Below are 27,431 nucleotides of genomic sequence, written 5' to 3'. Positions count from 1 at the left end.
CGCGGGGTGCCCTGAGCCCGTGCCCGAGCCCTTGACCAATACCACAGAGGGGCTCGGGCGAGGGCAAGAAAAGGAAAAGGGGGGGGGCGGAGCGGGAGGCCTTGGCAGACATGGAGGTCTCCCTGCCTCAGCGCACCCCCAGCAACAAAAGGAGGCGCCACTCCGATGAGGCGGAGGGGGAACAACATCCCTCCGCGGAGGAGTCGGTGCCCGCCGCGTGTCCCGCGTCCCCCACCAGCGCCCCCAAGCAGCGCCGTAGGCGGGAGGAGTCTGTCCCCGGGGAGGGTGAGACAGTCGAGGCTGCCCAACCTCTGCCTCCCGGGGATGGCGTGGAGGATCTGCCTGTCGTGGGGGGCGTGGGGATCGCGGAGGAAAGCATTGCCGCCGGGCCGGGCGTCCCGGGGACTGAGGCGGGCGGGGCCGAAAAGGCCGAACCTGAGCCCGCCCAGCCAATACCCAACTTCCCCCGGGATTTGCTCGACCCGGCAGAAACCGAAATCAAGAGATTTAATGACACTGTAAATGCTGGGCCGGGGGGTGGCAGCGGGGAGGGGGAGGAACACCCACCCTCGCCCCTTACTTTGGAGCTGGAGCACTTGGGGAGCCTGGGGATTTCCTATGGCCGGGTCTCTCCTTGTTCCCCGGTTCCTGGGGCGGAGGGGGAACCCCTTCCGCTGTCATTTCCCGACCCAGCACCATTTTTAAAAGAGCCCAGTGGGGACTCCTCTGCCGACGATCCTGGGGGTGGGGTCGGGGCAGAGCCAGGGCCGGTTGGAGCGGCCGGGTCATTTGCCGTACCTTGTGCGGTCGATGGGCCGGCTGCTGGCGGCCACCTCCCGGAGGAGGACGGGGACTCGGTGGGGGACGCGGGAGAAGAACTAGAGACCACCGCCAGGGAGGCGGTGGATCTGCTCGCGGCCGCCGCTGAGGCCCTCCTCATTCCTGCAAAGGAACTCCGGGACTTTTTGGCCCAGAGCCGGGGTCGCTGCGACCAAGCCCGACTGGCCCTGGAAAAATGGTCCGAGCCAGAGCTGATCAAGGGATCCGTCCGCGCCGCCGTTAAAACCTTGGCCGCGGGCGGGCCCTTGACAAAGGAGCAACACCTTGAGCTGCGCGAGCTCGAGGGACTCCTCGCTGGGCTGCGGAGGGAGCGGAGTTCAACAAAAGACTCCGCTCCCTCCCCCACAATAGGTTAAGGTAGAGGTTGCACTATGCTTTTGCCATGAAGATAACCATAGCCAGCCTCAACATCAACGGCGGCAGAGGGGCACGCCGTAGATTTGACAATTTTTCGCTCCTGCGGGAGGGGAAATATGCGGTGTGCTTCCTGCAAGAAACCCACACCGTTCCGGGAGACAAAGCCACGTGGCTCCTGGAATGGCAAGGAGAGGTCCGCATGAGCCACCTCACCGCCGTTTCTAGTGGGGTGGCCATCTTGCTGGGCCCGCATTTTCAGCCGGAGATCTTGGGGGTCGAGGAGCCCGTGCCAGGCCGCTTGCTGCACGTAACGGTTCGCCTGGGGGACGTGCCGCTCCATCTCGTGAACGTGTACGCCCCTCAGCTCAGCCCGGCCCGCAGCAGACGCGCTTCTTTGAAGAGGTGTCCGCTCTTCTTGGCTCCGTCGACGTCGGCGACTGCATTGTCCTCGGGGGGGATTATAACTGCACCCTCGAGGCGAGGGACCGCTCCGGTGCCCCGCAGTGCATGACGGCGATGGAGAAGTTGAGGGACCTGGTCGGGTCCTTCGACTTGGTGGACGTCTGGCGAAATCTCCACCCCGACTCCAGCGCCTTTACTTGGGTGAGGCCTGGAGTAGGATGGTCCAGAGTCGACCGCCTTTACGTGTCTCGGGCGTACGTTTCCTGCGTCCCAGCGGCCTCCATGCGGCCGGTGCCGTGTTCGGACCACCACCTGGTGTGGGCGGAGCTCGCTTCGCTCCGCACGAGGACGGGATCCGCGTACTGGCACTTTAACAACCGGCTGCTGGAGGACGTGCAGTTCCAGGACTCGTTCCGTCGATTCTGGGCCGACTGGAGAAGGAAGCAGGGGGGCTTCCCCTCCTTGAGGCTATGGTGGGACGTGGGCAAGGCTCACATCCGCGTCTTCTGTCAAGAGTATGCGAGGGGGTCGACCAAGAGGCGGGCGGCCAGGGTCGGGCGCCTAGAAAAAGAGGTGCTCGACCTGGAATCCCGTCTCGGTCAAGTCGTCCAGGACCCGGCCCTGCGGACGGTGTACGAAGCGAAGAAGGCCGCGCTGAAGGACCTGCAGCTCGTCGGGTCCCGAGGCGCGTTCGTGAGGTCGCGGATCCGGTTCCTGCGGGATCTGGACCGCGGCTCCCCCTTCTTCGACTCGCTGGAAAAAAGGCAGAGTGTCCGTAAGCAGCTCTTGACGCTGCTGGCCGACGACGGCTCTCTCGTCTCGGATCCGGAGAGCGTCAACACCAGGGCCCGTGAATATTACGGAGCTCTGTTCTCTCCGGATCCGTCCAGCGAGGAAGCGCGTAGAGTTTTGTGGGAGGACCTGCCGAAGGTCAGCCCGGAGGGCGCCGAAAATTTGGAAGCTCCGCTAAACCTGGCGGAGCTGACCGGTGCCCTCGACCGGCTTTCGAGGGGAAAATCCCCGGGGCTGGACGGGCTGACCGTGGAGTTCCACAGGGCGTTCTGGGACGTCCTGGGGGGCGACTACGCGCGGGTCCTGGGGGAAAGTCTGGCGACCGGGGAGATGCCCCTCTCTTGGCGCAGGGCAGTCATCGTCCTGCTGCCTAAGAAGGGCGATCTCCGCCTCCTTAAGAACTGGCGCCCGGTCTCCCTCCTCAGCATGGACTACAAAATCTTCGCCAGGGCGATGTCTGCTCGCCTTCGTGCCGTGCTGGACCACATGATCCACCCCGACCAGTCCTACACGATCCCGGGCTGGACAATCCACGACAACATCCATCTGGTCCGGGACCTCATCCATTGTTCCCAGGAGGCTGGTCTGTCGGTCGCCTTCCTATCCCTCGACCAAGAGAAGGCGTTCGACAGGGTGGATCACGACTATCTGCTCGGAACTCTGCGCGCTTTCGGGTTCGGGACGCATTTCGTCGCCCGGATCCGACTTTTGTACGCCGCCGCGGAGTGTCTGATTAAGGTTAACGGGTCCTTGACGGCGCCCCTTCGCTTTAGGAGAGGGGTGCGCCAGGGATGCCCCATGTCCAGCCAGTTATACGCCGTTTGCGTGGAGCCTTTCCTGCGCCTCTTGCGGACGAGGTTGACGGGACTGGCTCTGCAAGGGCCGGGCGTGGAGGTCGTCCTCTCGGCTTATGCCGATGACGTGCTCCTCGCGGTAGAGGATCCCGCTGACCTGCGGAGGATGCGTGAGTGCCAAGAGATTTACTCGGCCGCGTCCTCCGCCAGGATCAACTGGGAGAAATGTTCCGGACTCCTGGTGGGTCAGTGGCGGGTGGACTCCCTGCCGGAGGAGCTCAGGCCTTTTGCCTGGAGCACGACCCATCTCCTCTATCTGGGAGTCTACCTTAGCCCCGACGAGGGAGCCTGGCCGGCGAACTGGCAGGAGCTGGAGGCCAAGGTCGCCGCTCGCCTAGGGCGCTGGACAGGACTGCTCCGAGTGCTGTCCTACAGGGGTCGAGCGCTAGTCATAAACCAGCTGGTGGCCGCAATGTTGTGGTACCGGCTGGTCACTTTGACCCCTCCCCCTGCGTTTGTCGCCAAGATACAGAAAAAGCTGGTGGACTTCTTCTGGAACAACAGGAAGCACTGGGTCTCTGCTGCGGTCTTGAGTCTCCCGCTTGAGGAGGGCGGTCAGTCGTTGGTGTGCGTCAGCGCCCAGCTCGCGACTTTCCGTCTTCAGACCCTGCAGAGATACCTTTACGTCGAGCCCCCTCCTAGGTGGTGTGCTCTGGCGAGGTATTTCTTCCGCCAGCAGCGTGACCTCAATTATGACACGCAGCTCCTGTTTGTGAACTTGGGGGGTGTCAGGACCGCCCTCTGGGAGCTGCCTGTCTTTTACAAGGAACTCATCAGGGTCTGGAACAAAGTCTCCACCAAGCGCAGCTCTCCGCCGGCTGGAGTGGCGGCCGTCCTGCAGGAGCCGCTGCTCGGGAATCCGTACCTCCACGACAGAGGTTTTATGTGGCGGTCGGAAGAGAGGGCTGTGGCTGGTGAGGTGACCAGGGTCAGGGACCTGCTCGATGACGGAGGAGCGGGCTGGATGGCGCCAGACATGCTGGCGCGGCGCCTAAATTCTGCCAACGTCCGCCACGCGGCCGATGCCATCGAGTCGCTAAAAACAGCTCTGGGCCCTGACTCCGTTAGGTGCATCGAGGAGGCTCAAGCACGTGGGGAGATCCCGTCCGAACTGACCCCCGTCCGGACGGAATTCCTCATTGGCGCCAAACCCCGGAACCTCCCTCGGGGGCCGGCGCCTCACAACTTGAGCCGCCTCGGGGAAATCCCCTCCGTGCCCTTCAGTTCCGCGCGGAGGGGTTTCCTGTACGGGCTGCTCCTGCACACTCTCAACTTTGCCATCCTCGCCTGCCGTCCGGACACGCCATGGCGTACCATCCTGCCGTCCGGAGGAGGCGGGGGTCCCCGATGGAGGGCACTCTACGCAGGGGTCCTCCCACTATTTGTCGGGGACTTGGCCTGGAGGGTGGTGCACGGAGCAGTGCCGTGCAATAAATTTTTAAGCCAGTTCACGGACTCCCAGGCCGCCTGCCATTTCTGCGGTCTGGAGGAGTCCGTGTTCCATGTTTTTATTGAATGCACGAGGTTGCAGCCCCTGTTCCATTATATGAAGGGGCTGCTCCTGAAATTCTGGCTGCACTTCAGTCCCACTCTCCTGATCTTTGGGCACCCTGTGCGGAGGGGAGCGGGTAGGTCCGAAGGCCTCCTCGTAGGACTGCTCCTGGGCACGGCCAAGGGTGCCATCAGCCGGTCCAGGCAGCGGGCGGTCGAGGGGGTCGTTCAACCTGACTGCCTGCCTCTCTTCCGCTCTTACATCCGGTCCAGGGTGTCCTTGGAGATGGAGCACGCGGTGTCCACCGGTACGCTCGCGGCCTTCCGCGAGAGGTGGGCACCGGAGGGACTGGAGTGCATCATCACGCCCGGCAACCAAATTTTAATTTGATTTTACGTTTTAAAGTTTAATTTGTTTTAATTGCCGGTGCTTTTAGTGTCCCCCTCCCCTTTTATAGGGGGCACTTGGAAAAATGTGATTTTAGCGCCCAAAAAAAACACAAAAAAAAAACACAAAAAAGGAAAAAAAAAGGGCCTTGTAAATGTCTGCTGTGTCATCCAGGGCGGGTGGCACGGTTTAATGTTTTTTTGTTTTACAGATAAACTCAAAAGAGTTTCATGCACAAGGACCCCAGGTCCCTCTGCACCGCAGCATGTTGTAATTTCTCCTCATTCAAATAATACTCCCTTTTACCGTTTTTTTCCCCCAAGGTGGATGACCTCACACCTCCGACATTGTATTCCATCTGCCAAACCATAGCCCATTCGCTGAACCTATCTATATCTCTTTGCAGCCTTTCTGTGTCCTCTACACAACCCGCTTTCCCACTAATCTTTGTGTCATCTGGAAATTTTGTTACACTACACTCTGTCCCCTCTTCCAGGTCATCTATGTATATTGTAAACAGTTGTGGTCCCAGTACCGATCCCTGTGGCACACCACTAACCACCGATTTCCAATCCGAAAAGGACCCATTTATCCCGACTCTCTGCTTTCTGTTCGCCAGCCAATTCTCTATCCATGCTAATACATTTCCTCTGACTCCGCGTACCCTTATCTTCTGCAGTAACCTTTTGTGTGGCACCTTATCGAATGCCTTTTGAAAATCTAAATACACCACATCCATCGGTATACCTCTATCCACCATGCTCGTTACATCCTCAAAGAATTCCAGTAAATTAGTTAAACATGATTTCCCCTTCATGAATCCATGCTGCATCTGCTTGATTGCACTATTCCTATCTAGATGTCCCGCTATTTCTTCCTTAATGATAGCTTCAAGCATTTTCCCCACTACAGATGTTAAACTAACCGGCCTATAGTTACCTGCCTTTTGTCTGCCCCCTTTTTTAAACAGAGGCGTTACATTAGCTGCTTTCCAATCCGCTGGTACCTCCCCAGGGTCCAGAGCCTTTTGGTAGATTATAACGAATGCATCTGCTATAACTTCCGCCATCTCTTTTAATACCCTGGGATGCATTTCATCAGGATCAGGGGACTTGTCTACCTTGAGTCCCATTAGCCTGTCCAGCACTACCCCCCGAGTGATAGTGATTGTCTCAAGGTCCTCCCTTCCCACATTCCTATGACCAGCAATTTTTGGCATGGTTTTTGTGTCTTCCACTGTGAAGACCGAAGCAAAATAATTGTTTAAGGTCTCAGCCATTTCCACATTTCCCATTATTAAATCCCCCTTCTCATCTTCTAAGGGACCAACATTTACTTTAGTCACTCTTTTCCGTTTTATATATCTGTAAAAGCTTTTACTATCCATTTTTATGTTTTGCGCAAGTTTACACCTTCGTAATCTATCTTTCCTTTCCTTCCTTTGTACTGCTGCAACACACACCCAATCCTATAAGACGATGCATCACATGTCAGAACCAATTTCTTACAGGGGTTGTACAGGGTCAACAACTTATTTGAACAGAGTAGGTTACGCGCCCGATTGAAAGCCCGTTCTTGACAGTCTCCCCAAAACCAATCGCAACCCTTACGCAGGAGCACGTGTAGCGGCTTCAACAATGTGCATAAGTTCGGCAGAAAGTTCCTGAAATAGTTCAAGAGTCCCAGAAATGAATTCAACTCCGATATGTTGCAGGGCCTGGGCGCTCGTCGAATCGCCTGTTTTGGATTTGGTAGGCCGAATCCCATCTGCAGCAACCCTCCTACCCAGAAACTCGACTTCGGGAGCCAAAAACACACTTAGGTTTCTTGAGTCGCAGGCCTACCCGATCCAGTCGGCGTAGCACCTCTTCCAGGTTATGGAGGTGCTCCTCGGTGTCCTGACCCGTGATGAGGCTATTGTCCTGGAATACGATCGTTCCAAGAATGGATTTGAACAGGCTTTCCATGTTTCTTTGAAAGATCGCGGCTGATCATCAAATGCCAAACGGGCACCTGTTGTAAACAAACAGTCCCTTGTGCGTGGTGATGGTGGTCAGTAGTTTGGATTCGTCGTTCTTGGATCATGTAGGTTGAAGTGAGGTCCAACTTGGTGAACAGCTTGCCGCCTGCCAGCGTGGCAAAAAGATCCTCCGCTCTCGGACACCCGGTTGATAGTGGCCTTGTCGTCGCCACAGATCCTGACCAAGCCATCCGCTTTTAGGACAGGAACAATGGGGCTTGCCCAGTCGCTGAATTCAACGGGCGAGATGATGCCCTCTCTCAGCAAACGGTCCAATTCGCTTTCAATTTTCTCCCGCATCACATACGGCACAGCTCTGGCTTTGTGGTGCACTGGTCTGGCATCCGGGGTGATGCGAATCACTACTTTGGTACCTTTGAACGTCCCGGCGCCAGGTTGGAATAGCGACTCAAATTGCTGTAGGACCTGTGAGCATGAAGTTCGCTCCACAGGTGACACTGCGGGCACATCCCCTCATTTCCAGTTCATCTCAGCTAACCAGCTCCTCCCCAACAGTGCGAGACCATTGCCCGGGACAATCCAGAGCGGCAGCCGGTTCACTGATCCATTGTGTGTGACAGCTAATGTTGCACTACCTAGCACTGGAATGATTTCTTTGGTGTAAGTCCGTAATTGAGTCTCAATGCGTTCTAGTTTGGGTCTGCTGGCTTTCAGTGGCCATAGCTTTTTGAATTGTTGAACACTCATGAGTGACTGGCTGGCCCCCGTGTACAGCTCTATGCATACAGGGATGCCGTTTAATAGGACCTTCATCATCATAGATGCCGTTTTGGTATATGAGCTGTGAATGTTTGCCACATGAACCCGCTGAACTTCAGCGTCCATTGATTTGTCCCACGCGTCATCCTGCCTCGCAGACCCCTCTTCTGGTCCATCCGCCTCCTATATTAGCCTGGTTACAGACTTTCTGCACATTCTGGCTGAATGGCCAGTGAGGTTACAATTTCTGCAGACGAACTGTTGAAACCTGCAAGTCCTGGCAGCATGTCTGCCCCCCACACCTCCAGCATGAACTGAGATTCCCATCGTTGTGAACAAAAGAGCTGTTACCAGGCATTCCTCGCTGATTGTCCCTTTGACTGCTCTGGAGCACCCTGTTAATGGGTGTCGATAGCTCCATCCCAGAACGCATTGTCCACTGGGATGGCGTATATGTCCGCTCAGCCTGCCTTTGTCTGAGTTGAAAACCTGTTCTGGGGTCTATTGCTGCCTGGGGTGTGTCGAACTGCCCTTGCCTGCTGGGCTCTGAGTCGCGTTTATGATATTGACCCCCTGATCCAGCCCCACGTTGGAGTCAGGGTTGCGCGCGTATATTGGTTCCCTCATCCCCCACCATAAAAGTTTGAGCCAGCAAGGCCACCGCTTCCAAGGTCAAGTCCTTGGTCTCGATTAACTTTCTGAAAATCCCGGCATGACCAATGCCCTCAATAAAGAAATCCCTTAGCATCTCCCCCTGCAGGCGTCTGTGAACTTAGAGACTGGCCAAGCGCCGGAGGTCCGCAACGAAGTCCAGTATGCTCTCTCCTTCCCGATGTCGGTGGGTATAGAATCTGTGTCGGGCCCTGTGTATTGCTGCTCGCCTGTTTGAGGTGCTCACTGATTAGCTTGCTGAGCTCTTCAAAGGTTTTGTCCGCCAGCTTCTCGGGTGCTAGCAGGTCTTTCATGAGCGCTGGTCAGCAAATGAGCCCTTCGCTTGTCGGCTACTGCATCTCCCAGCCAGTCCTTCGTGACAAAGCTCTGCTGAAGCCTCTCAATGAAATCATCCCTGTCCTCACCAACACAGTACCGTTCCTCTGTGCTACCGTTGGCCATTCTTGTGGGTCGTTGATTCCCGTTTCCACTGAAAAGTCCTTACACAATACCACAAATCCACACGAGGCACATTCTATGGACAAGGTCACTCTGTGACCTGCACCTTTATTCACAGGACCAAGAAGTGCTGACCCAGCGTGGGACCTCCCTTTATATACCTGGATGACCAGGTGAGGAGTGTCTCCCACAAGTTCACCCCCTGTGGTCAAGGTGTGCATTTCTCAAGTATATACAGTATTGTTACATGAAGGTTACATACATGACAGACGGCACCTTAGCACTGCACTGGAGTGTCAGCCTAGATTTTTATGCTCAAGTCCCTGGAGTGGGACCTAAATCCATAACCTTCTGAGTCAGAGGTGAGTGCGCTACCCACTGAGCCACAAGCCGACACTGGATGCAGACATTCTGGCTTCTGTGTCAAACACCTGTCGTTTCTTTATATTTGTTTTTGAAGTGTGACTTAGGAATTTGAAACTTTAACTGTGACAGACAAGGAATGCATGCTATAAATACTATTTTTATAATATTATAGATAGATGTTTGAAGATCATGCCAGGATCTACATTAAAGTATAAAATTACCACTTACTGAGGTTAATTTCTTCTTCATCATAAACATCGACCTCCATCAGTCGAATCAACATCCTCGACAAAATACTAAGGAACTGCAGGTACGCTCCCGTCTTCCCCACCTGAGAACAAAGACGTACATTAAAGGACAAAGCATGAGGTATGAGCGAAATTCGGCATCAGCCTCAGTTGAATAAAAGCAGCGGGCTTCAACGGGCATCTTGGTGCAGCTCACCAGTAACAGCCTGTCTAATTCTGGCCGCCTCAAAATAGAGAGCTGGAAGTTGAATCGCTCTCCCACAGAATTATATAACTTTACAGCACAGGAGGCAGCCACTTGCTCATTGCACCTTTGCCAGCTGTCTGAAAGAGTGATCCACTCTGTCCCATTCCCCTGCCCTTTCCACATATTATTTTAAATTCTTCTTTTTCAAATATTTATCGATCTCCCTTTTAAAAGTTATTTTGAATAAGTATAACGAGTAGCTGATGTGATATCGCCCAAAGAATAAATTAGCCCCACTACTCTAAATTGTCAGCCGTGGCTCAGTGGGTAGCACCCTAGCCTGAGTCAGAAGGTCGTGGGTTCAAGCCCCACTCCAGCAACTTGAGCACACAAATCTAGGCTGACGCTCCAATGCAGTACTGAGGGAGTGCTGAACAGTTGGAGGTGCCGTCTATCGGATGAGACTTTAAACCCGAGGCCCGGTCTGCCCTCAATGTCGCCCACTATGTTGCTTCTTCTCTTGCCCTGCTCTCCATAACCATCTTCCCAGAGAGTTGGGAGAAAAAATATATTTCCTAGCTCTTATAAAGGGTCTGATAATGTATGTGTCCAATTGAGAAGTGTCAGGTGAAAATCAGCAGACTCACGAAAAAGGTGCTTCTACGTGTTCATCACTGTGGTCTCCAATGCAAAGGAATATCCCCAAATGCTAAGGAATGCATTTGGTCAATCTACTACATTGAATATATTCTTCTAAAAAACACTTCATCCAGCCCTTTCTCTGATGCCAAATTAATCATGGTCAAGAGAATGGTATATCTCCTTGACATAATTTATGCAAATACTTACTTGGAATTAATGTTGATTTTTATGCAATCTTATACCAATATATTAAACTAGATCATAACCGCTGCCCCATTTTTTCAGACAGCAGCTGTTGCCATTTACACCTTCTCTAGACCCATCTTCTGTTTCTTTATTTGTCCCGTTACCACCCCTTTCTGCTTCGCATCATCATCTCTTTTGTCATTTAATCTCTCCTGCCTTCCACCCTATCCCAGACCTTCCTTCCTCCCCCCCTCCCCCACCCTTTCCCTGCCTCTGTACTTGCTTAAAACCCGTTACATCTCTTAAATTTTTCCAGTTCTGATGAAAGATCATCAACCTGAAACGTTAACTCTTGTTTCTTTCTCTCAAATGCTGCCTGACCTGCTGAGTATTTCCAACATTTTCTGCTTTTATTTTATATATTAAACTCGACACTTTCCTTTTGTAATGATCTGCATTCCAAGTGAATGTTGGGATTTTGCACTGGAGCCTTCCATCAGAAACAGGTGGAAGTGTCATAATCATTTGGATGACATTATAATTTTCAAGCCTCTGTGTTGAAAATATAGCCGTTCTAAATATGCCCGTATAAATCTGGTTTGAGCATAGGCATTTAAAGGGGCAGCCAGCAATTTGAACGCGCATTTACAATGTGCTTTCTTTTGGACTTTAGATTTTTTCTACTGTTCTCCACTGTGCATTTAAAGTGGGTATGCAAGAGAGTTTTTGATTCACCCACTGATGAAAGCTACCTTTGGTATTTCTTTCCAGGCTTCCTGCTTCAACAGTTAGTAGCAGGTCGGGAGTATAAAGAGCTGGAGCACAGGCCCTTCAACATCATGGGCCACCCCGACCTGCGAGAGAACACCATCGCAGGTCGGGAGTATAAAGAGCAGGCCACTATAGCTTCCAGCGTGAGTCATCCCAACTGTGCGACGACTTTGAGGTGGATGACTGGGTGACGTCATCAAGGTCGCCGGTTCGAGCTTGGGCAGGAATATCGGCGGAGCGGGAAGGTCAGGGCGGATGAGTGGCAAGAGATCGTGGCGGAGGTGCGGCGAATGTTTTGCAGTGGAGGAGCAGTGAGAAATCGTAGAGGAGGTGCGGAAAATGAGGATGCGGGACCCAGAAGAGCCGAGGGCCCAGGGGCAGCACGGGCCAGCCCACACTACGATATGTGTGCACACTAGGTCCGTGCAGCAGAGCAGGTCTCCAGGCGTCCTGGTTAACCCTTGCCACTGGATAAAGGCCTAGCTCCGTCAAGCCCGTGTGGTTGCTGATGGGCAACGGTCACCACACGTTAAAAAAATCTACGCATCGGCATCTTCCACTCCTGGAGTTCAGGACTGGAACATCGGGTCCTCCATTGAAACATCTATGAACTTATCCCTTTTAGTGTGGAAGCAAGTCATCCTCGTTCGAGGGACCGCCTATGATGATGATGATTCCTTTGGACATTGGATGCCTCTAAGGGAGTGCCCTTTTTATTTGACCTACTTGAACACGGAGGAGAAGGAAGAATTCAAGAGTACTGGTTAAGCTACAGCATGTCATTGTAGGACTGTGCTTTACAATCAGGTATGGAGACAAAGGCATCCTGGACTTGTCAAAACAGTGATGTGCGCAGAGGCTACATTTCACCAGGGAGGCAGTGATACATGCTACAACTCTGAATTACTGAAAAATGAACAACTGAACTGCACCAACATATGATATGAAATTGAGCTAGTGAAATAATTTTAAAATAGACTTGTTTCTAAAAAAGGGCATGGATGACAGAACAGGTTGGATAGATGTTTTGTTTAAAACACACACACATAGCAGTAGTTTCCATCTCAAAACATGGTACAAAATACTGCACAGCCGATAGATTCATTCATTGGTGAGAAGTACAAAGATAGTATTAAAGAAATTGTGTCACAGTTTTATATATTTTCAAAATCTAATGCAACAAAAGTTAAATCACATCCTATCACTTACAAATCTAAGATGTCATCGGTTCCAGCCTGACTGGACTTGCTGTGGGAGATTCTGGACATTTCGTTTGAAATGCTAACTGATAAATCCAGGGTGCCTTCGCAAATCCAGATGCACGAACCTCATTTTGCAGCTGGTTGCGTGAGACACACACATTGAGAGCCAAGCCATTAACACAGATCTCACACAATATAAAAGTTGACTAGGTCTGAGGCTGCAGACAAAATGATGCACTGTTTGCCAATGATCTCAGAATTGGCATCAGTGTTGTAGTTTAGATCATGTTTAAATGAGTGTCAAAATAATTTTTTTTTATTTGAAGCACATCATTCAAACATTGTTAATTGTTATCTAAAATACTCAATGCATGTTTCTCTACTCTTCTAACTTTGTTGTCAATTCTGTATATAAAATAAAAACTAGGTCCCATCTATTAATCCAACTCTATTAGTGCAGAGTTCAACAAGAAACGTAGCAGTATTGGTTTTAAATTAGCTCTCCCAAGGTGGAGCTGAACGTGCATACAGAAATTCAGGCACAGAAGTCAGAGTACTGTATGGATCTCTGCACCAGAAGTGGTAATTCATAAAATCATTTCAGGTCATCTGATAGATGGGTCATTCGGAGCTAAAGCTCTTCAACCAAGTTTGAGAGTGAGTCATAAAGGTGGAAATTATTGCCTGTAGTGATGTAAATTCCTCATAACAAATCCCCCTCTCTGCTAAGTCATCATACTGTTTATTTTAAAAGGTTAGTGCCCAAGTTAAAATAATGGAGAAACATATTTGTTACGAATGCAATAAGCATTGTATGATAATATCGACAAGTGTAGTTTCCAGCCTGTCATCATCATCATCATAGGCAGTCCCTTGAAGTGAGGATGACTTGCTTCCACATCAAAAAAGGATGAGATCACAGGTGTTTCAACGATGGATCTAATATTCCAGATCCCGAACTACATCATGAAGGGTGGAAGATGTCTTTGCTTGGATTTTTTTAATGTGTGGTGGCCATTGCACACCAGCCACCACATGGGCTTGAAAGAGCTAGGTTTTGGTCCAATGACAAGGATTACCCTAGACTAACTGGAGACATGTGTTCTATATTCAGATTTCTGTTTGATACTGATGCGACGAAATTCGATTAAGCTCAAAAACAGGCGTGGGAAGCGCAATGCATGATCTGCCCACGCCCATTCAATGTGGTACAGGCAGCACACAAAATTCATGTTGCCTTAACATTTACATGATTGGAACATTGAGCTCAGTGCTAAATGTGTTGTTGGTTGGCTTAGGGCTCAAGAGGGAGTCAATATCAGGAGCATTCTACTGGCCAATAAAATTTTGCCTAGGCTCTCTACATTACTTGTGTCGACATTTGCAGATGATTCCAAAATATGACATATTGTTAATTCTTCAGAAGACCATATTGGTAAGTTGGGAGAAATGAGCTAAAAAGTGGCAGACAGAATTCAATGTCAGTAAATGTGGCATGCAATTATAAACAATTTTGTTAACTGAAAAAAAGCAAAAAGCTGCAAATGTTGAAAATATACAACAGATCAGTCAACATTGGTCGAGCGAAAGGACAAGTTAATGTTTTGGGTATAACCCTCCTTCAGAACTGCGGAAAAAAAAGGAACAGCACTTCAGATAGGGAAAGAACAAAGAAAAGGGGAGGGGGGGAAAATCCACTCACACTAGAGAGGAAATAGGGTAAGAATGACCTGAAATGTGCTTAAAAGGAAAACAGGAGATTGTTAAATGGCTGAGGTGATATTAACACGAGATGATAGGAAGAAGCATAATAAAAGGAATTAATGACAAGAGAGAGACAAAGAATGTGTGAATAGCTGAGGTGGTGGAGGAGGTCAGTCGGGTCTCAAATTGAAACAGGAGAAGCTGACAAAGCAGAGCAGTTTTCAGTGACCTGAAGATTAGGAAAGTAGGCCAACAATGACACTAAGTGTAGACTATATTTTAAATGTTTTTTTCTTCCTCCTTACTTTTTAAATCCTCTTTGCTTATTCAGTTCTAACAAAGGATTACACTCCCAAAATTAACTCATCTGCTCTCTCCAGGGTAACGTAACTCTGGGAAAATCAAATAACACATGCAGCTTCTGAATTGGGGGAGACAGGTCTGTTTGTGGGAACTGTCATGAAACCATTGGAAGAGAAACGGTATTTAAAACTTGAAGTATAGATAGTATCATCTTTTTCTCATACACATTTAATTGTATACAATGAAGTTCTATATGTCCTCCTTTGCCATTACCCACCGCTCTTTGTTTGTCCATTACGTTTACAATCCATGTGGTTTTTAATTGACAGAATTACAGGATGGAAAAATCAAAGCAGTACAAAATTTTTGATTTATTAACAAAATCGAGGACCAGAGGACACAGATTTAAGGTGATTGGCAAAAGAACCAAAGGCAACCTAAGAAAAACCTTTTTTACGCAGCGAGTGGTCAGGATCTGGATTGCACTGCCAGAAAGGGCGGTGGAGGCAGACTCAATCATGGCTTTCAAAAGGGAGTTGGACAGATACCCGAAAGAAAAACATTTGCAAGACTACGGGAAATGGTGGGGCAATGGGACTTGCTGCGGTGCTCTTGCAGAGAGCCGGCATGGGCTCGATGGGCTGAATGGCCTCCTTCTGTGCTGTAACCATTCTATGATTCTATAAAGGTCCCAAATTTATTGATTGTTTTTGGCGAGCTTGGGGCTTAGAAGCAGTGTACAGACAATTCAGCGAGGGGGCTCTGGGACAGGACTCATTTCCATAGGTTTTTCCGCACCGTACTTGCAGTACTGTAGTTTCTGTGATCCGAGGTCTTCCACACATGCGTTTGCCTAAGCTGCTGGAAGCTCATAACAATGGGCCTAAAATTGTGGTCGGAGGCTTCCCGCGATGCCTTCGACGAAATCATTTTTTTACGAAAGTACCTGGTGGTCCTGGAAGAACGAACACTTGTGTTCCGAGGCCTAGATGTACATCCAGCGCAGAGGCACACATATTCCAGGAGCGTACGTACATCCTGGGTTCACGTGGGCCTGGATCACCAATCACCAATGTAATATTCTCATTCATAGCAATGGGAGCTCCGAGTTCCCATTACTATCAATGAGAATACCGCAAAAATCAAATAAAACATAAATTTTAAAAAAACGTCACTTTTTAAAAAATTTATAGAAATTGCATTAAATTAAATGTTTTAGAGAATTTTTTGGGAAAAAAAATGTTTTAATAGCATTAAAAATAAACTTACCTTCATAGACAGGGTTTTTAATATGAAAATAACAACATTTGAAAGACATTCATTGCAAATAGCCCAAATTTTCACCCGTGAAGGCCCTTCTCCCGGGGCATTTTGACAGATTGCAAGTGCCAGGTTCAGGCGCATGCACTTCGCGCGCCTAAACCCAGAACCTGCGGTTCGCTTTGGGCCCGTGTGCACATCATATATTAAAATACAGACGTTGGAAGCCCAGAACCCGTGAATTGTGTTCCTATTGCACAAAGAGTAATTTACAACAATTTAAAAGAGGTGGACCTGTTGCCAGGATCAGCTGAGACGAGCAGAAATGCTTTACTTTGGAGCCTGCAGACTGGAGTTACAAAAGAGCTCGCAACATGTTTTGTTTTGCCTTGTACCTGGGCAGAGCTGCCGCGAACAGTTTTCAGGTTTCCAAGACCACGGGGTACTTTTGCCACCACCAACAGGGAGAGATTCTGAGTTCCAGGTATGAGAATCCAAATGGACATTCCCTTGTTTGCAATGTTAACGGAGAAGGAGGAGGAGGAGCAGTACAGAGTGGAGGAAAGGTGGGCATGGCATCATAGGAGGAGAATGCAAAATTCCCGTTCACAGCAGTTGCAGCTTCTTTCAGGCTGTAGAGTTCGCAAGGCATTGTGGGCAATTAAAGGGGCTATGAATTAAAGAGGTAAAGCATTCAGAACTAATAAAAATTATAGTGCAGTGAAAAAATGCAACTTTTAGCCCTTACTGCCTTGCAATAAAAAAATTGACCATAAAAAGTCCCAAATGGGATTCTTCAGCACTTAAAGCTGAATTCCCTGCCGAACCTCAAAAAATGGGAAAAGTGCTTCAGCCCTAACACAAATGGCTCAACAAGCCAGGGTCTCACTCAGCAGTCCAGCTTTGTGCAGTGGGTCAATACTGCAAGAGAGGTCAGGTCCTCTACCCACAGGGGCCAGGAGGCCCTCCAGAAAGAACAATGTGGTACCAGATCACCGAGGCCGTCACGGCCAGCAGTGTCACTCACACTGCGCAGAAAGAAGCATCATGACCTCAGAGCACTGGTCAAGGTCAGTGAATGTATCTTCAAAAGCTGTCTCCCACCAACTGCAACACTTGCCTCGCACACTTCTCAACACACAACTGCCCCACTGCCCAATCAATCATTCACCTACCAACAATCTGCACCAATCACGAGGCACACCTCCCATTCCTAGCCTCACCTCACCCTCTTGGAGGAGACAGCACAGGCCATTCGTGGCAGGGACATGGCTGAAAAGATACAAGTTTGATCACGTTACTGGCTTCTCAAAAGTGCAGAGTACAATAAGCTGGCAGGCATGTAGTACTATAAGCACCAACCAGTAACCTCCTCAACCACTATAATAGGAAGGGGATACCATGTGCCGATTGTCCAGATTGTGTGTAACCAGATGCAAAGAATCATTCACATGAGGGCATGTTAGTGTAGTGGTTATGTTACTAGAGTGGTAATCCAGTGCTCTGGACAAATAATCCAGAGAATACAAGTTCAAATCCCATCATGGCAGTTTCAGAATTCAGCTTTAATAAAAAAAAAAACATAACACCACACAAGTGTTAGGCAATGACCATCTCCAACAAGAGAATGTCTAAGCACATCTCCTTGATATTCAATGGCATCACCCATGAATCCCCTACCATCAACATCATTGTGGGGAGGGGGTCATTATTGGCCAGAAACTCAACTGGACCAGCCACATAAATATTGTGGCTATTACAGGTCAGAGGCTGGCTATTGTGGAGCGAGTGTCTCACCTCCTGACTCCCCAAAGCCCCGCCAGCACCTACAAGGCACATCAGGAGTGTGATGGAATACTCTCCACTTGCCTGAATGAGTGCAGCTCCAACACTCAAGAAGCTCAATACCATCCAGGACAAAGTAGCTCGCTTGATCGGCATCCCATCCACCACCTTAAATTCCTACATTACAACAGTGATTACACTCCAAAAGTACTTCATTGGCTGTAAAGTGCTTTGAGGCGTCTGGTGGTCCTGTGAGGCGCTATATGAATCCAAGTCTTTCTTTCTTTTAAACATTCACTCACTCCACCACTGGTGCACAATGGTTGCAGTATGTACCATCTACAAAATGTATTGCAGCAACTCACCAAGGCTTCTTTGAAAGCACCTACCAAACCCACGTCCTTTACCACCGAGAAGGACAAGGACAGCAGATGCATGGGAACACCATCACTTCTAAGTTCCCCTCCAAGTCACACACCATTCAGACTTGGACATGTATTGCTGTTCCTTCATCGTCGCTGAGTCAACATTCTGGAACTCCCTCCCTAGCAGCACCTTCTCCGCACGGACTGCAGCAGTTCAAGAAGGCAGCTTGCCACCAACTTCTCTAGGGAAATTAAGAGATGGGTAATAAATGCTGACCTTGCTAGCGACGCCCACATCCCAAGAAAGAATGACAGATTTGCTAGAAGTTACCATGATGCCTTTATCCTCAGGAATTCTGTCCTCCATGAACTCTCCTGGTCAGATAGTCAAGTGAATGGATGGTTTGTAGGTGGCAAGGTGCAGCCCTTGGTGCAATGGAGAATGACCCCAGCGAAGAACCGCAGATGAGGAGCGCAACAACCAGTGCTATGACTCCTTATTCCTCACCTTCACGTAAATCACAAATCCGTCAATCCAGTACTCATCCTAGAATATCAGACCTCTTTGGGTCCTAAATGACCATACAAGTCTACATAATCTGAATAAATAGCTGAGCAGGACATCAGAGAATCCTTTCCTGTATAACTATAATCTCCACAAGCACAAAATAAGTGCACAGTCACCTTAATTACAAGCAACTCAAACATGAACATAAACCACAGTACACTTTCCTGACACTGCTTGGCCTAAATCTGCCTTTCTCCCCATCTTATTCTACTGCTTGGCCAAGGTGTGACCTGATGGCCAGTATTGAGAGAGGTGGTTGGCTGATCCTGTGGTGCAAAAAGCTCATTGGACTTGTGGCAGCTTTGCCCTGGCAGGAAGACGCCTCTGGTTGCATCTCCGGAGCTTGTGCCGGTCAGTCTGGTGTCGCCTCCTACATCCCACTTGTGTGGTTCTCTGAAGGAAAAGCCCAGGTATGTATTGCTGTTGAAAAATGGCAGCCTAATGCAAGTCGAATCCAGCCACCGTCATTATACTGAGATCGGGAAACCGGGAACTGTGTGGCAGCTATTAGATCCTGAAAGCCCGAGAAACAACAGCCAGCATCCGAGTCCCCAGTAACTGAAAGCTGGTATGAAGGCTACTGTCAGTAGGGCAGCAGTCTATACTTCTGTGACTGGTCTCAGGCTGCTTATGATTGCAGAATGATGCAGCAAATGAGCTATCCATTGCCGCATATCCCTGGAAACTGACTTTCCAAGTGTCAGCTGTGGCTCAGTGGGTAGCATCCTTGCCTGTGAGTCAGAAGGTTGTCGGTTCAAGTCCCACTCCAAAGACTTGAGCACAAAAATCCAGGCTGACACTCCAGTGCAATACTGAGGGAGTGCAGTACTCAGAGGTGCTGTCTTTCGGATGAGATGTTAAACCGCAGTCCTGTCTGCTCTCTCAGGTGGACGTAAAAGATCTTATGACATTATTTCGAAGAAGAGGAGGGGAATTATCCCCGGTGTCCTGGCCAATAATTATCCCTCAATCAACATCAATATCTGGTCATTTTCACATTGCTGTTTGTGGGAGCTTGCTGTTCACAAATTGGCTGCCGCATTTCCTACATAATAGTGACTACACTTCAAAAAGTACTTAATTGACTGTAAAGTGCTTTGGGACGTCCAGTGGTCATGAAAGGCACCATATCAATGCACGTCTTTCTTTCATATAGCCTGGATATACATATGATGTTCTTCAAACATCCTTCTTTTCATGAGTTCTGAGTCGCATGATTCCGAAGCCATGGGCAGCCTTCTCTTCTGCTTTCGCTGGAAAAGTGGCAGACCCTCACCCACGTCCTACTCCTCTGGCTTCCTCGCACTCTGAGTCACCTGTGTCACATCCTCACATTTACGACCTAATTCCCCCAAGTGAAAGTATCTGAACTAGTGCATGGGAGTAAAAAATCAAGGAGATTGTGGCAGAGAAAATAAGCGCAGGAAGTAACTTGAAGGACTCCTGTAAGGCCTTTTCCTCAGCATTATGGATGAAGAAATTTGCCTTCCTGCTTCTAATCCTCATCACCATCCACCCCCACCCTCCCTCCTCCCACAACTGTTGTTGTTATGGATCTGCTTAAAGGAGACCATAAACTAACAAATTATGGCATAACCGCCCAGCCCATTGTGATTCAGGAGACAGAGACAAGTGTGAAAGCTTCTGGCTGTCTGAAAATTCACAGGATGTGATGGTAACTTTTCTAGGTGTGCACTCTCACTGCCGATTGCACTGTCCCACTGATCTCACCATCTCCCATGGCTAGAGTAGAGAGTATCGTCACCGAGAGCATGCAGAAAACAAGCGCAGGCAGTGGAAGGAGCTTGTGGCAAACCAGACTCCCCACCCACCTTTTCCTTCAATGACCGTCTGTCCCACCTGTGATAGAGACTGTAATTCCTGTATTGGACTGTACAGTCACCGGAGAACTCACTTTGAGTGGAAGCAAGTCTTCTTTGATTTTGAGGGACTGCCTATAATGATGATGATGATAGTTCCCCCTTAATAGCTCTGTGATCAACCCTCTTTCCAAATTGCTCCCTCTGGTCCCTTGCCTTTCACAGGTATTATGCGCAAGTATCTACTCTTAACAAGATTGAAGGAATTAAGTGAAGACTAGCATTTGAGGGAAGTTTCCCAGGTGACATCAGACAGCTGATGTAATAAATCTGTAATCAGTCTTAAGTGGATGAAGGGGTTTCAAGGTTCTGGATGCAAGTAATTGCTGTTAGCGGAGATGGCAACACAAAATATTCAACGGCAATGCCATCGCTGAATCCCCCACATCAACATCCTGGGGGTCACCATTGACGAGAAACTTAACTGGACCAGCCATATAAATAATGTGACTACAAGAGCAGGTCAAAGGATGGGTATTCTGCAATGACTGTCTCACCGCATGACTCCCCAAAGCCTCTACAAAGCACAAGTCAGGAATGTGATGGAATACTCTCCACTTGCCTGGATGAGTGCAGCTCCAGCAATACTCAAGAAGCTCAACACCATCCATAACAGAGCAGCCCGCTTGATTGGCACTCCATCCACCACCTTAAACATTCACTCCCTCCACCACTGGCGCACCGTGGCTGCAGTGTCCCCCAGCTACAAGATGCACTGCAGCAACTCGCCAAAGATTCTTCGCCAGTACCTCCCAAACCCGCAACCTCTTCCACCTAGAAGGACAAGGGCAGCAGGCGCATAGGAACATCACCACCTCCAAGTTCCCCTCCCAGTCACACACCAGCCTGACTTGGAAATATATCACCGTTCCTTCATCGTCGCTGGGTCAGAATCCTGGAACTCCCTCCCTACAGCACTGTGGGAGTACCTTCACCACAAGGACTGTAACGGTTCACTACCACCTTCTCAAGGGAATTAGGAATGGGCAATAAATGCTGGCCTTGCCAGCGACACCCATTTAAAAAAACAATCTTCTGAATTCAGATATATTATGAGTGGCCGTTCTTTTTTTATTTCCACTCCCAATGTTTTAAAACTACACAAATGAAACATTTTATGAACTATTGCTATCCAGCCCCTCCCCCTCACCTGTGGTGGACCATTCAGCAGAAGTCTGCGTGGATGAAACATCTCAGTTCTACTCTGTATCTTGTTAAAATCCATATGGTTTTGTTTAGCCACTATCCACTGGCGATAGTACAGGGATTGCTCTGTGGAAGTCATCATTTTGGCCAATGAAGGGTGAAAGGAGGTTATCCAATGCACTGAATGGTGCGGAAGAAAGGATGACAATTTAGCTACTCCAGCATTGTCCACTTTAGTAACAATCTCGTAGACCAGTTTGGGGAGAAACACAGTTGGCGGTTGACTTGCCGCCTTTGTCCTTGGGCACTGGGATGGCGTCTGTCCCAAAATGGGAGTCTGAGTAGTGGAAGAGTCAGAAGAAAAGATTTCTGAGGTTCTTCTTGAGCTTTTGTTGCTGTTGTCGATTTGATCTAAGCTTATTCTCTGCTTTTCTGAATAGCGAGTCTCATGGATAGGCTTCTGCTGTGCATTGTCTGCTCTCAGCTTAGGTTTGTCTTTGGTCACACTACTGTCCTCAATATTAACAAATTCAGCATTCAGTGGATGTCTTGCAGAATCCTCTGCTCCAGAGGCAGAGAAAGGATCACTGTCGCAGATTAAGCCTAATTTTGCCATAGAAAAATAAAGTTATGAATTTGCGTCAGATGAAACATTTCAGTAAATTGTGATGCAAAACAATTTCAAAACTCAAGAGTATTTTTCTTACTTGAGGCTTTTGATGATCTAGATGAAGCTGAGTGATTAGAATATGAACGATGTCTCTTAATACTATTTTTCTTTCCCAAGTCTGCAACTCTTGTCACTAAAATAAAAGCAACAAATAACAAGTCACAGTGTAACATTAGTCATTGGAACGTGTTTATGATGCATTTGAAATATAATAGTGATAATTAGTTTTGCCTGCATTTAAAATGTTTTTTTATCTTCCCTCGCCTTTGATCCTTCCATATCACATGGCAATGTCTAGTCAAGAAGGCAGCAAGTGACCTGCTCCCAAGCACCTCCAAAAAGCTTCAGCAAACTGCTGGGAAGTGCAAAATCACCCTTCTGTTCCTATCCCACCTTACAGTGAAGCACCTAGCCCTCCACCAAATCCATTTCATGCTGTACATATCATTGGATAGGCTGCAATTAGAATATTACATCCGATTTTGTGCACCCTACTTTAGGAAGCATATCAAGGGCATGGAGAGGGTGCAGAAGAAATTCACTATGATGCCAGGCATGAGACACTTCAAAACGATTGGAGAAAATGAAGCTCCTTTCATTAGAGTAAAGCAGGTTAACAATTTTGATAGAAGTATTCAGAATTATGAAGAGTTTTGAGAAGGTAAATAAGGAGAAATTACTTCTACTGATCACTGAGTTAGTAACTAGAGGGCTTAAATTTAAGGTGAAAAGAACAAATGGAGAGAAATGGGGATATTTTTAAAGCTTTTTTTTTACACAGAGAGCTGTTAGGGTATGGAGTGCCCTACCAGAAACATTGGTGGAAGCATAATCCATAATGGGTAAATACTTGGGGAAAAAAAATAAAAGGGATGTGAAAAGGACAGGGGAATGGAACAAACTTTCAAAGAGCCAGCATAGATGTGATGGGAGTAATAGTGTTCCTTCTGGGCTGTTAAATTTGCATGTCATCGCACCATTTCCTAACTCACCCTGAGTTCAGATAGCTAATGTTGTGCCGTTAGTATTAAGCCATGCAGACCAGCGTATTTGACCATTCTGTGCTGTGGACCTCTCTCGCAACTGTGCTGAGTAGGACCAAATTTCACATTCAACTGACAAGGGAGACTTTCATAAAATCAATCTTGCTGAATTTGAACCTCAAGATGAAAGGTCAGTGTGCCACCTTTTCGCTCCATGTAGTGCTTTTTCCTATTCCTCTCAAAGGCAGAGTAGCTCATCCAACAATACTGTTCTACCTTGTTCTGGTAGCAATCCTCGTGTTTAAGATCGGTAGATAGGCTTTTAAACTATGGTGCAGCCAACCCTGCACATCAAGGGGGCAAAATTGCCCCTCACCCCGATCGGGGGTGGTATCCTTCCGGGGCCGGGGCTGTTATCGCCCCGTCCCGTCCCCAAGGTGGAATTGGGCCTTCTGCCCCTCAAAGGAAGCAGAGCCTCGTCTCCCACCCTCCGCTTCCTTTAAGTGGTACTCCCGGGGCGGTAGCGCTGACGCGCTACGCTGATGCTCCACGTTACGCGCTACAACGCCACTCCCCTTCCATTAAAGGCACTCTGCACGGCCATTTGGTGACCGCCACTGGATGACCAGGGACGCATTAGACCAGCCCAGCACCCAAAACGGAATGCCGGGCTATATGAAGGCAGCCCGGTCGAAGTTAGGGCCGCCATTGTCGGGCTGACCCAAGGATCGGCTGACAAATTATGATGGCAGCCCGGGCCGCTAAAGGCCTCCCCTTTAAGGGTTGCCCCAGCAGCGGATATCTGACAGTTTCACGACCTGCAGAGCGGGAAGGGTTTGGCGCAATGCGGTGAGAGGTCGGCGTGCATGGTGATGACGTCATCGCCGGGTGCGTGCTGGCCCGGGGCGCTGCCGGAACAGCAGCTCCCCAAACCTTGAGTAATTTCCCGGGAGGCAGTAGAGCCCCCCTCCACCAGGCGAAAACGCCATTACGCCCAGTTAGCGATCCCCCCAAGAGGCACTAATGGGGCTAGAAAAAGAGGCAATTTCGCCCCCCAAATGTGTGAACTTTTCAGCAGGTGTCATCAAGAGCTGAAAGCATGGCTGTTTTTATTGTTTTTCAATCGAGAGACAATGGAATAATTTGTGGTGTCCCCCAACACTGCTCTGTTTACACCAGTTAATTCAGAAACAGAAAGGCAGTCAGTGCCTGTTGGAAGGATCATTTAGAAGATCTCCTTAACCGAGACTCCGTCTTCAACGCGAGTGCCCTCGACTCCATCCCGCAAGCATGCGACCTGCCACCATCTCAGCACAACCCCAGCCCGGCACGAGGTTGAAAAGGCCACCCGTCAGCTGAAGAATAGCAAGGCAACAGGAGCAGATGGAATTCCCGTTGAAGCACTAAAGCATGGCGGAGAAGCACTATTGGCACAAACACATGACCTCATTTCTCTTATCTGGAAGGAGGAGCGCATGCCAGGAGATCTCAAGGATGCTGTAATCATGATCATCTTCAAAAAAGGGGACAGGTCTGACTGCGGTAACTATAGAGGAGTTTTCCTGCTGTCAGCCACAGGGAAAGTCATCACAAGAATCCTCCTCAATCGTCTTCTCCCTTTGGCTGAGGAGCTCCGATCAGAATCGCAATGTGGATTGCGTATACTTAGGGGTACAACGGACATGATCTTCACCGCGCAACAACTACAAGAGAAATGTCCAACCCTTGTACATGGCCTTCTTTGACCTCACAAAGGCCTTCGACACTGTCAACCGTGAGGGATTATGGAGCGTACTCCTCCGTTTCGGCCACCCTCAAAAGTTTGTCACCATCCTCCTGCTCCATGATGACATGCAAGCCGTGATCCTGACCAATGGATCCATCACAGACCCAATCCACATCCGGACCGGGGTCAAACAAGGCTGCGTCATCGCACCAGCACTCTTTTCAATCTTCCTTGCTGCAATGCTTCATCTCACCCATAGCAAGCTCCCCGCTGGGGTGGAGCTAAATTATAGAACAAATGGGAATCTGTTCAACCTCTGCCGCCTCCAGGCCAGATCCAAGGTCTTCCCATTCTCGGTCATCGAACTACAGTATGCAGACGATGCTTGCGTCTGCGCACTCTTGGAATACGAACTCCAAACTATCGTCAACACCTTCACCGAGGTGTATGAGAGCATGAGCCTTATGCTAAACATCCATAAGACAAAGGTCCTCTACCAACCTGACCCCGCCACACAGCACTGGCCCCCGATTATCGAAATCCACGACGAGGTCTTGGAGAACGTGGACCATTTTCCATACCTAGGGCGCCTACTGTCAGCAAGAGCAGACATTGACGATGTGGTCCAACACCGCCTTCAGTGCGCCAGCGCAGCCTTCGGTCACCTAAAAAAAAAGTGTTTGAAGACCAGGACCTCAAATCCAGCACCAAACTTATGGTCTACAGGGCAATAGTGATACCCGCCCTCCGATATGGCTCAGAGACGTGGTCTATATACAGCAGACACCTCAAAACTCTGGAGAAATACCCACAGCGATGCCTCCGCAAGATTCTGCAAATCCACTGGCAGGACCGACGCATCAACGTCAGTGTTCTCGCTCAGGCCAACATCCTCAGCATCAAAGCACTCAACCAACTCTTCTGGGTGGGCCACATCATCCGCATGCCTGACACGAGACTCCCAAAGCAAGCGCTCTACTCGGAGCTTCGATACGGCAAGTGAGCCCCAGGTATGGCAGAGGAAAAGCTTCAAGAACACCCTCAAAGTCTCCTTGATAAAGTACAACATCCCCACTGATTCCTGACCCACGACCGTCCAAAATGGAGGAGAGCATCTGGGAGAGAGGGGGTTGAGCAGCTCGAGTCCCTTTGCCGAGAACAAGCAGAAACCAAGCGTAGACAGCGGAAGGAGCGTGCGTCAACCCAGGCTCTCCAACCACCCTTTCCTTCAGGCTTTGAGGGTGTCCCTGTAACGTTTCCGCTGCCCACCTTTGGTTCGCTTGCCTTGTAGGAGTTCCGAGTAGAGCGCTTGCTTTGCAAGTCTTGTGTCGGGCATGTGAACAATGTGGCCCGCCCAACGGAGCTAGTCGAGTGTGGTCAGTGCTTCGATGCTGGCCTGATCGAGAACACTAATGTTGGTACGTTTGTCCTCCCAGGGGATTTGCAGGATCTTGCGGAGACATCGTTCGTGGTATTTCTCCAGCGATTTGAGGTGTCTACTGTATATGGTCCACATCTCTGAGCCATACAGGAGGGTGGGTATCACTACAGCCCTGTAGACCAAAAGCTTGGTGCCAGATTTGAGCGCCTGATCTTTGAACACTCTTTTCCTCAGGCAGCTGAAGGCTGTGCTGGCGCACTGGAGGCGGTGTTGACCCTCACCGTCGATGTCTGCCTTTGCTGATAATAGGCTCCCAAGGTATGGAAAGTGGAAACTACTAAATCACCAGGGTCACCTTACTCTAATAGGTTTTTATCCGCGGGTCTCAGAGGAATTGGTCATTCGTGTCTACTTATTTGTTCCAAAACAGCATACCTTCAATAGCGACATTGTCCTCTTCATCGTCAGTGTTGCCTGGCTTATCCAGGTCACTCTCAGAGAGATCATTCACTATCACTGTCTGCCCGGGGGCATCAAGAACTACATAACAAGCTGCCAGACCCAGTTCTTGCTCCAAAGCAGTTCGCAAAAGACAAGTTGAGTTTATTAAACGTAAATCATAGTACTTTGCAGACCTGGGAAGGGAAGAAAGCAGAAAATTAGTTAAAGTAATGCCAAGCAAACTTTCAGATATCTCATTTACTTCAACAACAAACAAACCTACAGCTCACTTTCTATGCATATAGAAATGGTACTTCCTGTAGGGATACAAATTTCATCTTGAGCATTGTGAGGGGAAAACAGCAGGAACCAAACTATTTTCAACATGTTCCAGTGCGAGAGGTGACATGGACATCTCTGGCAGAAGAGCTGCATCAATATATGGGCCTGGAGTTTTTTTTCAGCATAATTTGCCTGAAATCAGCCAAAACAGCGCAAAAGATTGTGGAATTTCAAAGCAAAGTACGTCCAGTGCAAATTGACTTTCCGAGATCTTTTACAACTAGTTTAAAAAACATCATGCTAGAATCTGACCCCACCCACAAAACTGGCCATGTACCCAGTTCAAATTAATTACCTTTGG

General features: G+C 49.1%; 1 protein-coding gene across 4 annotated transcripts in view; it reads right to left on the bottom strand.

Annotated features, from left to right (window-relative positions):
• The window catches only part of greb1 (growth regulating estrogen receptor binding 1), a 396,947-nt gene that overhangs the window by 58,484 nt on the left and 311,032 nt on the right, over positions 1-27,431 (bottom strand). For all 4 annotated transcript variants that reach the window (XM_070885003.1, XM_070885002.1, XM_070885004.1 and 1 more), the window contains 4 exons: positions 26,783-26,982; positions 22,295-22,390; positions 21,592-22,190; positions 9,569-9,671 (listed from right to left, as the gene is read on the bottom strand). In XM_070885003.1, coding sequence (XP_070741104.1) covers positions 9,569-9,671; positions 21,592-22,190; positions 22,295-22,390; positions 26,783-26,982 — 998 coding nt within the window. The remainder of the gene's footprint in view (positions 1-9,568; positions 9,672-21,591; positions 22,191-22,294; positions 22,391-26,782; positions 26,983-27,431) is intronic.

The sequence above is a fragment of the Pristiophorus japonicus genome, chromosome 7 (genome assembly GCF_044704955.1).
Source record: "Pristiophorus japonicus isolate sPriJap1 chromosome 7, sPriJap1.hap1, whole genome shotgun sequence".
Taxonomy (NCBI): Eukaryota; Metazoa; Chordata; class Chondrichthyes; family Pristiophoridae; genus Pristiophorus; species Pristiophorus japonicus.
This window is presented reverse-complemented; position numbering and strand designations above follow the sequence as displayed.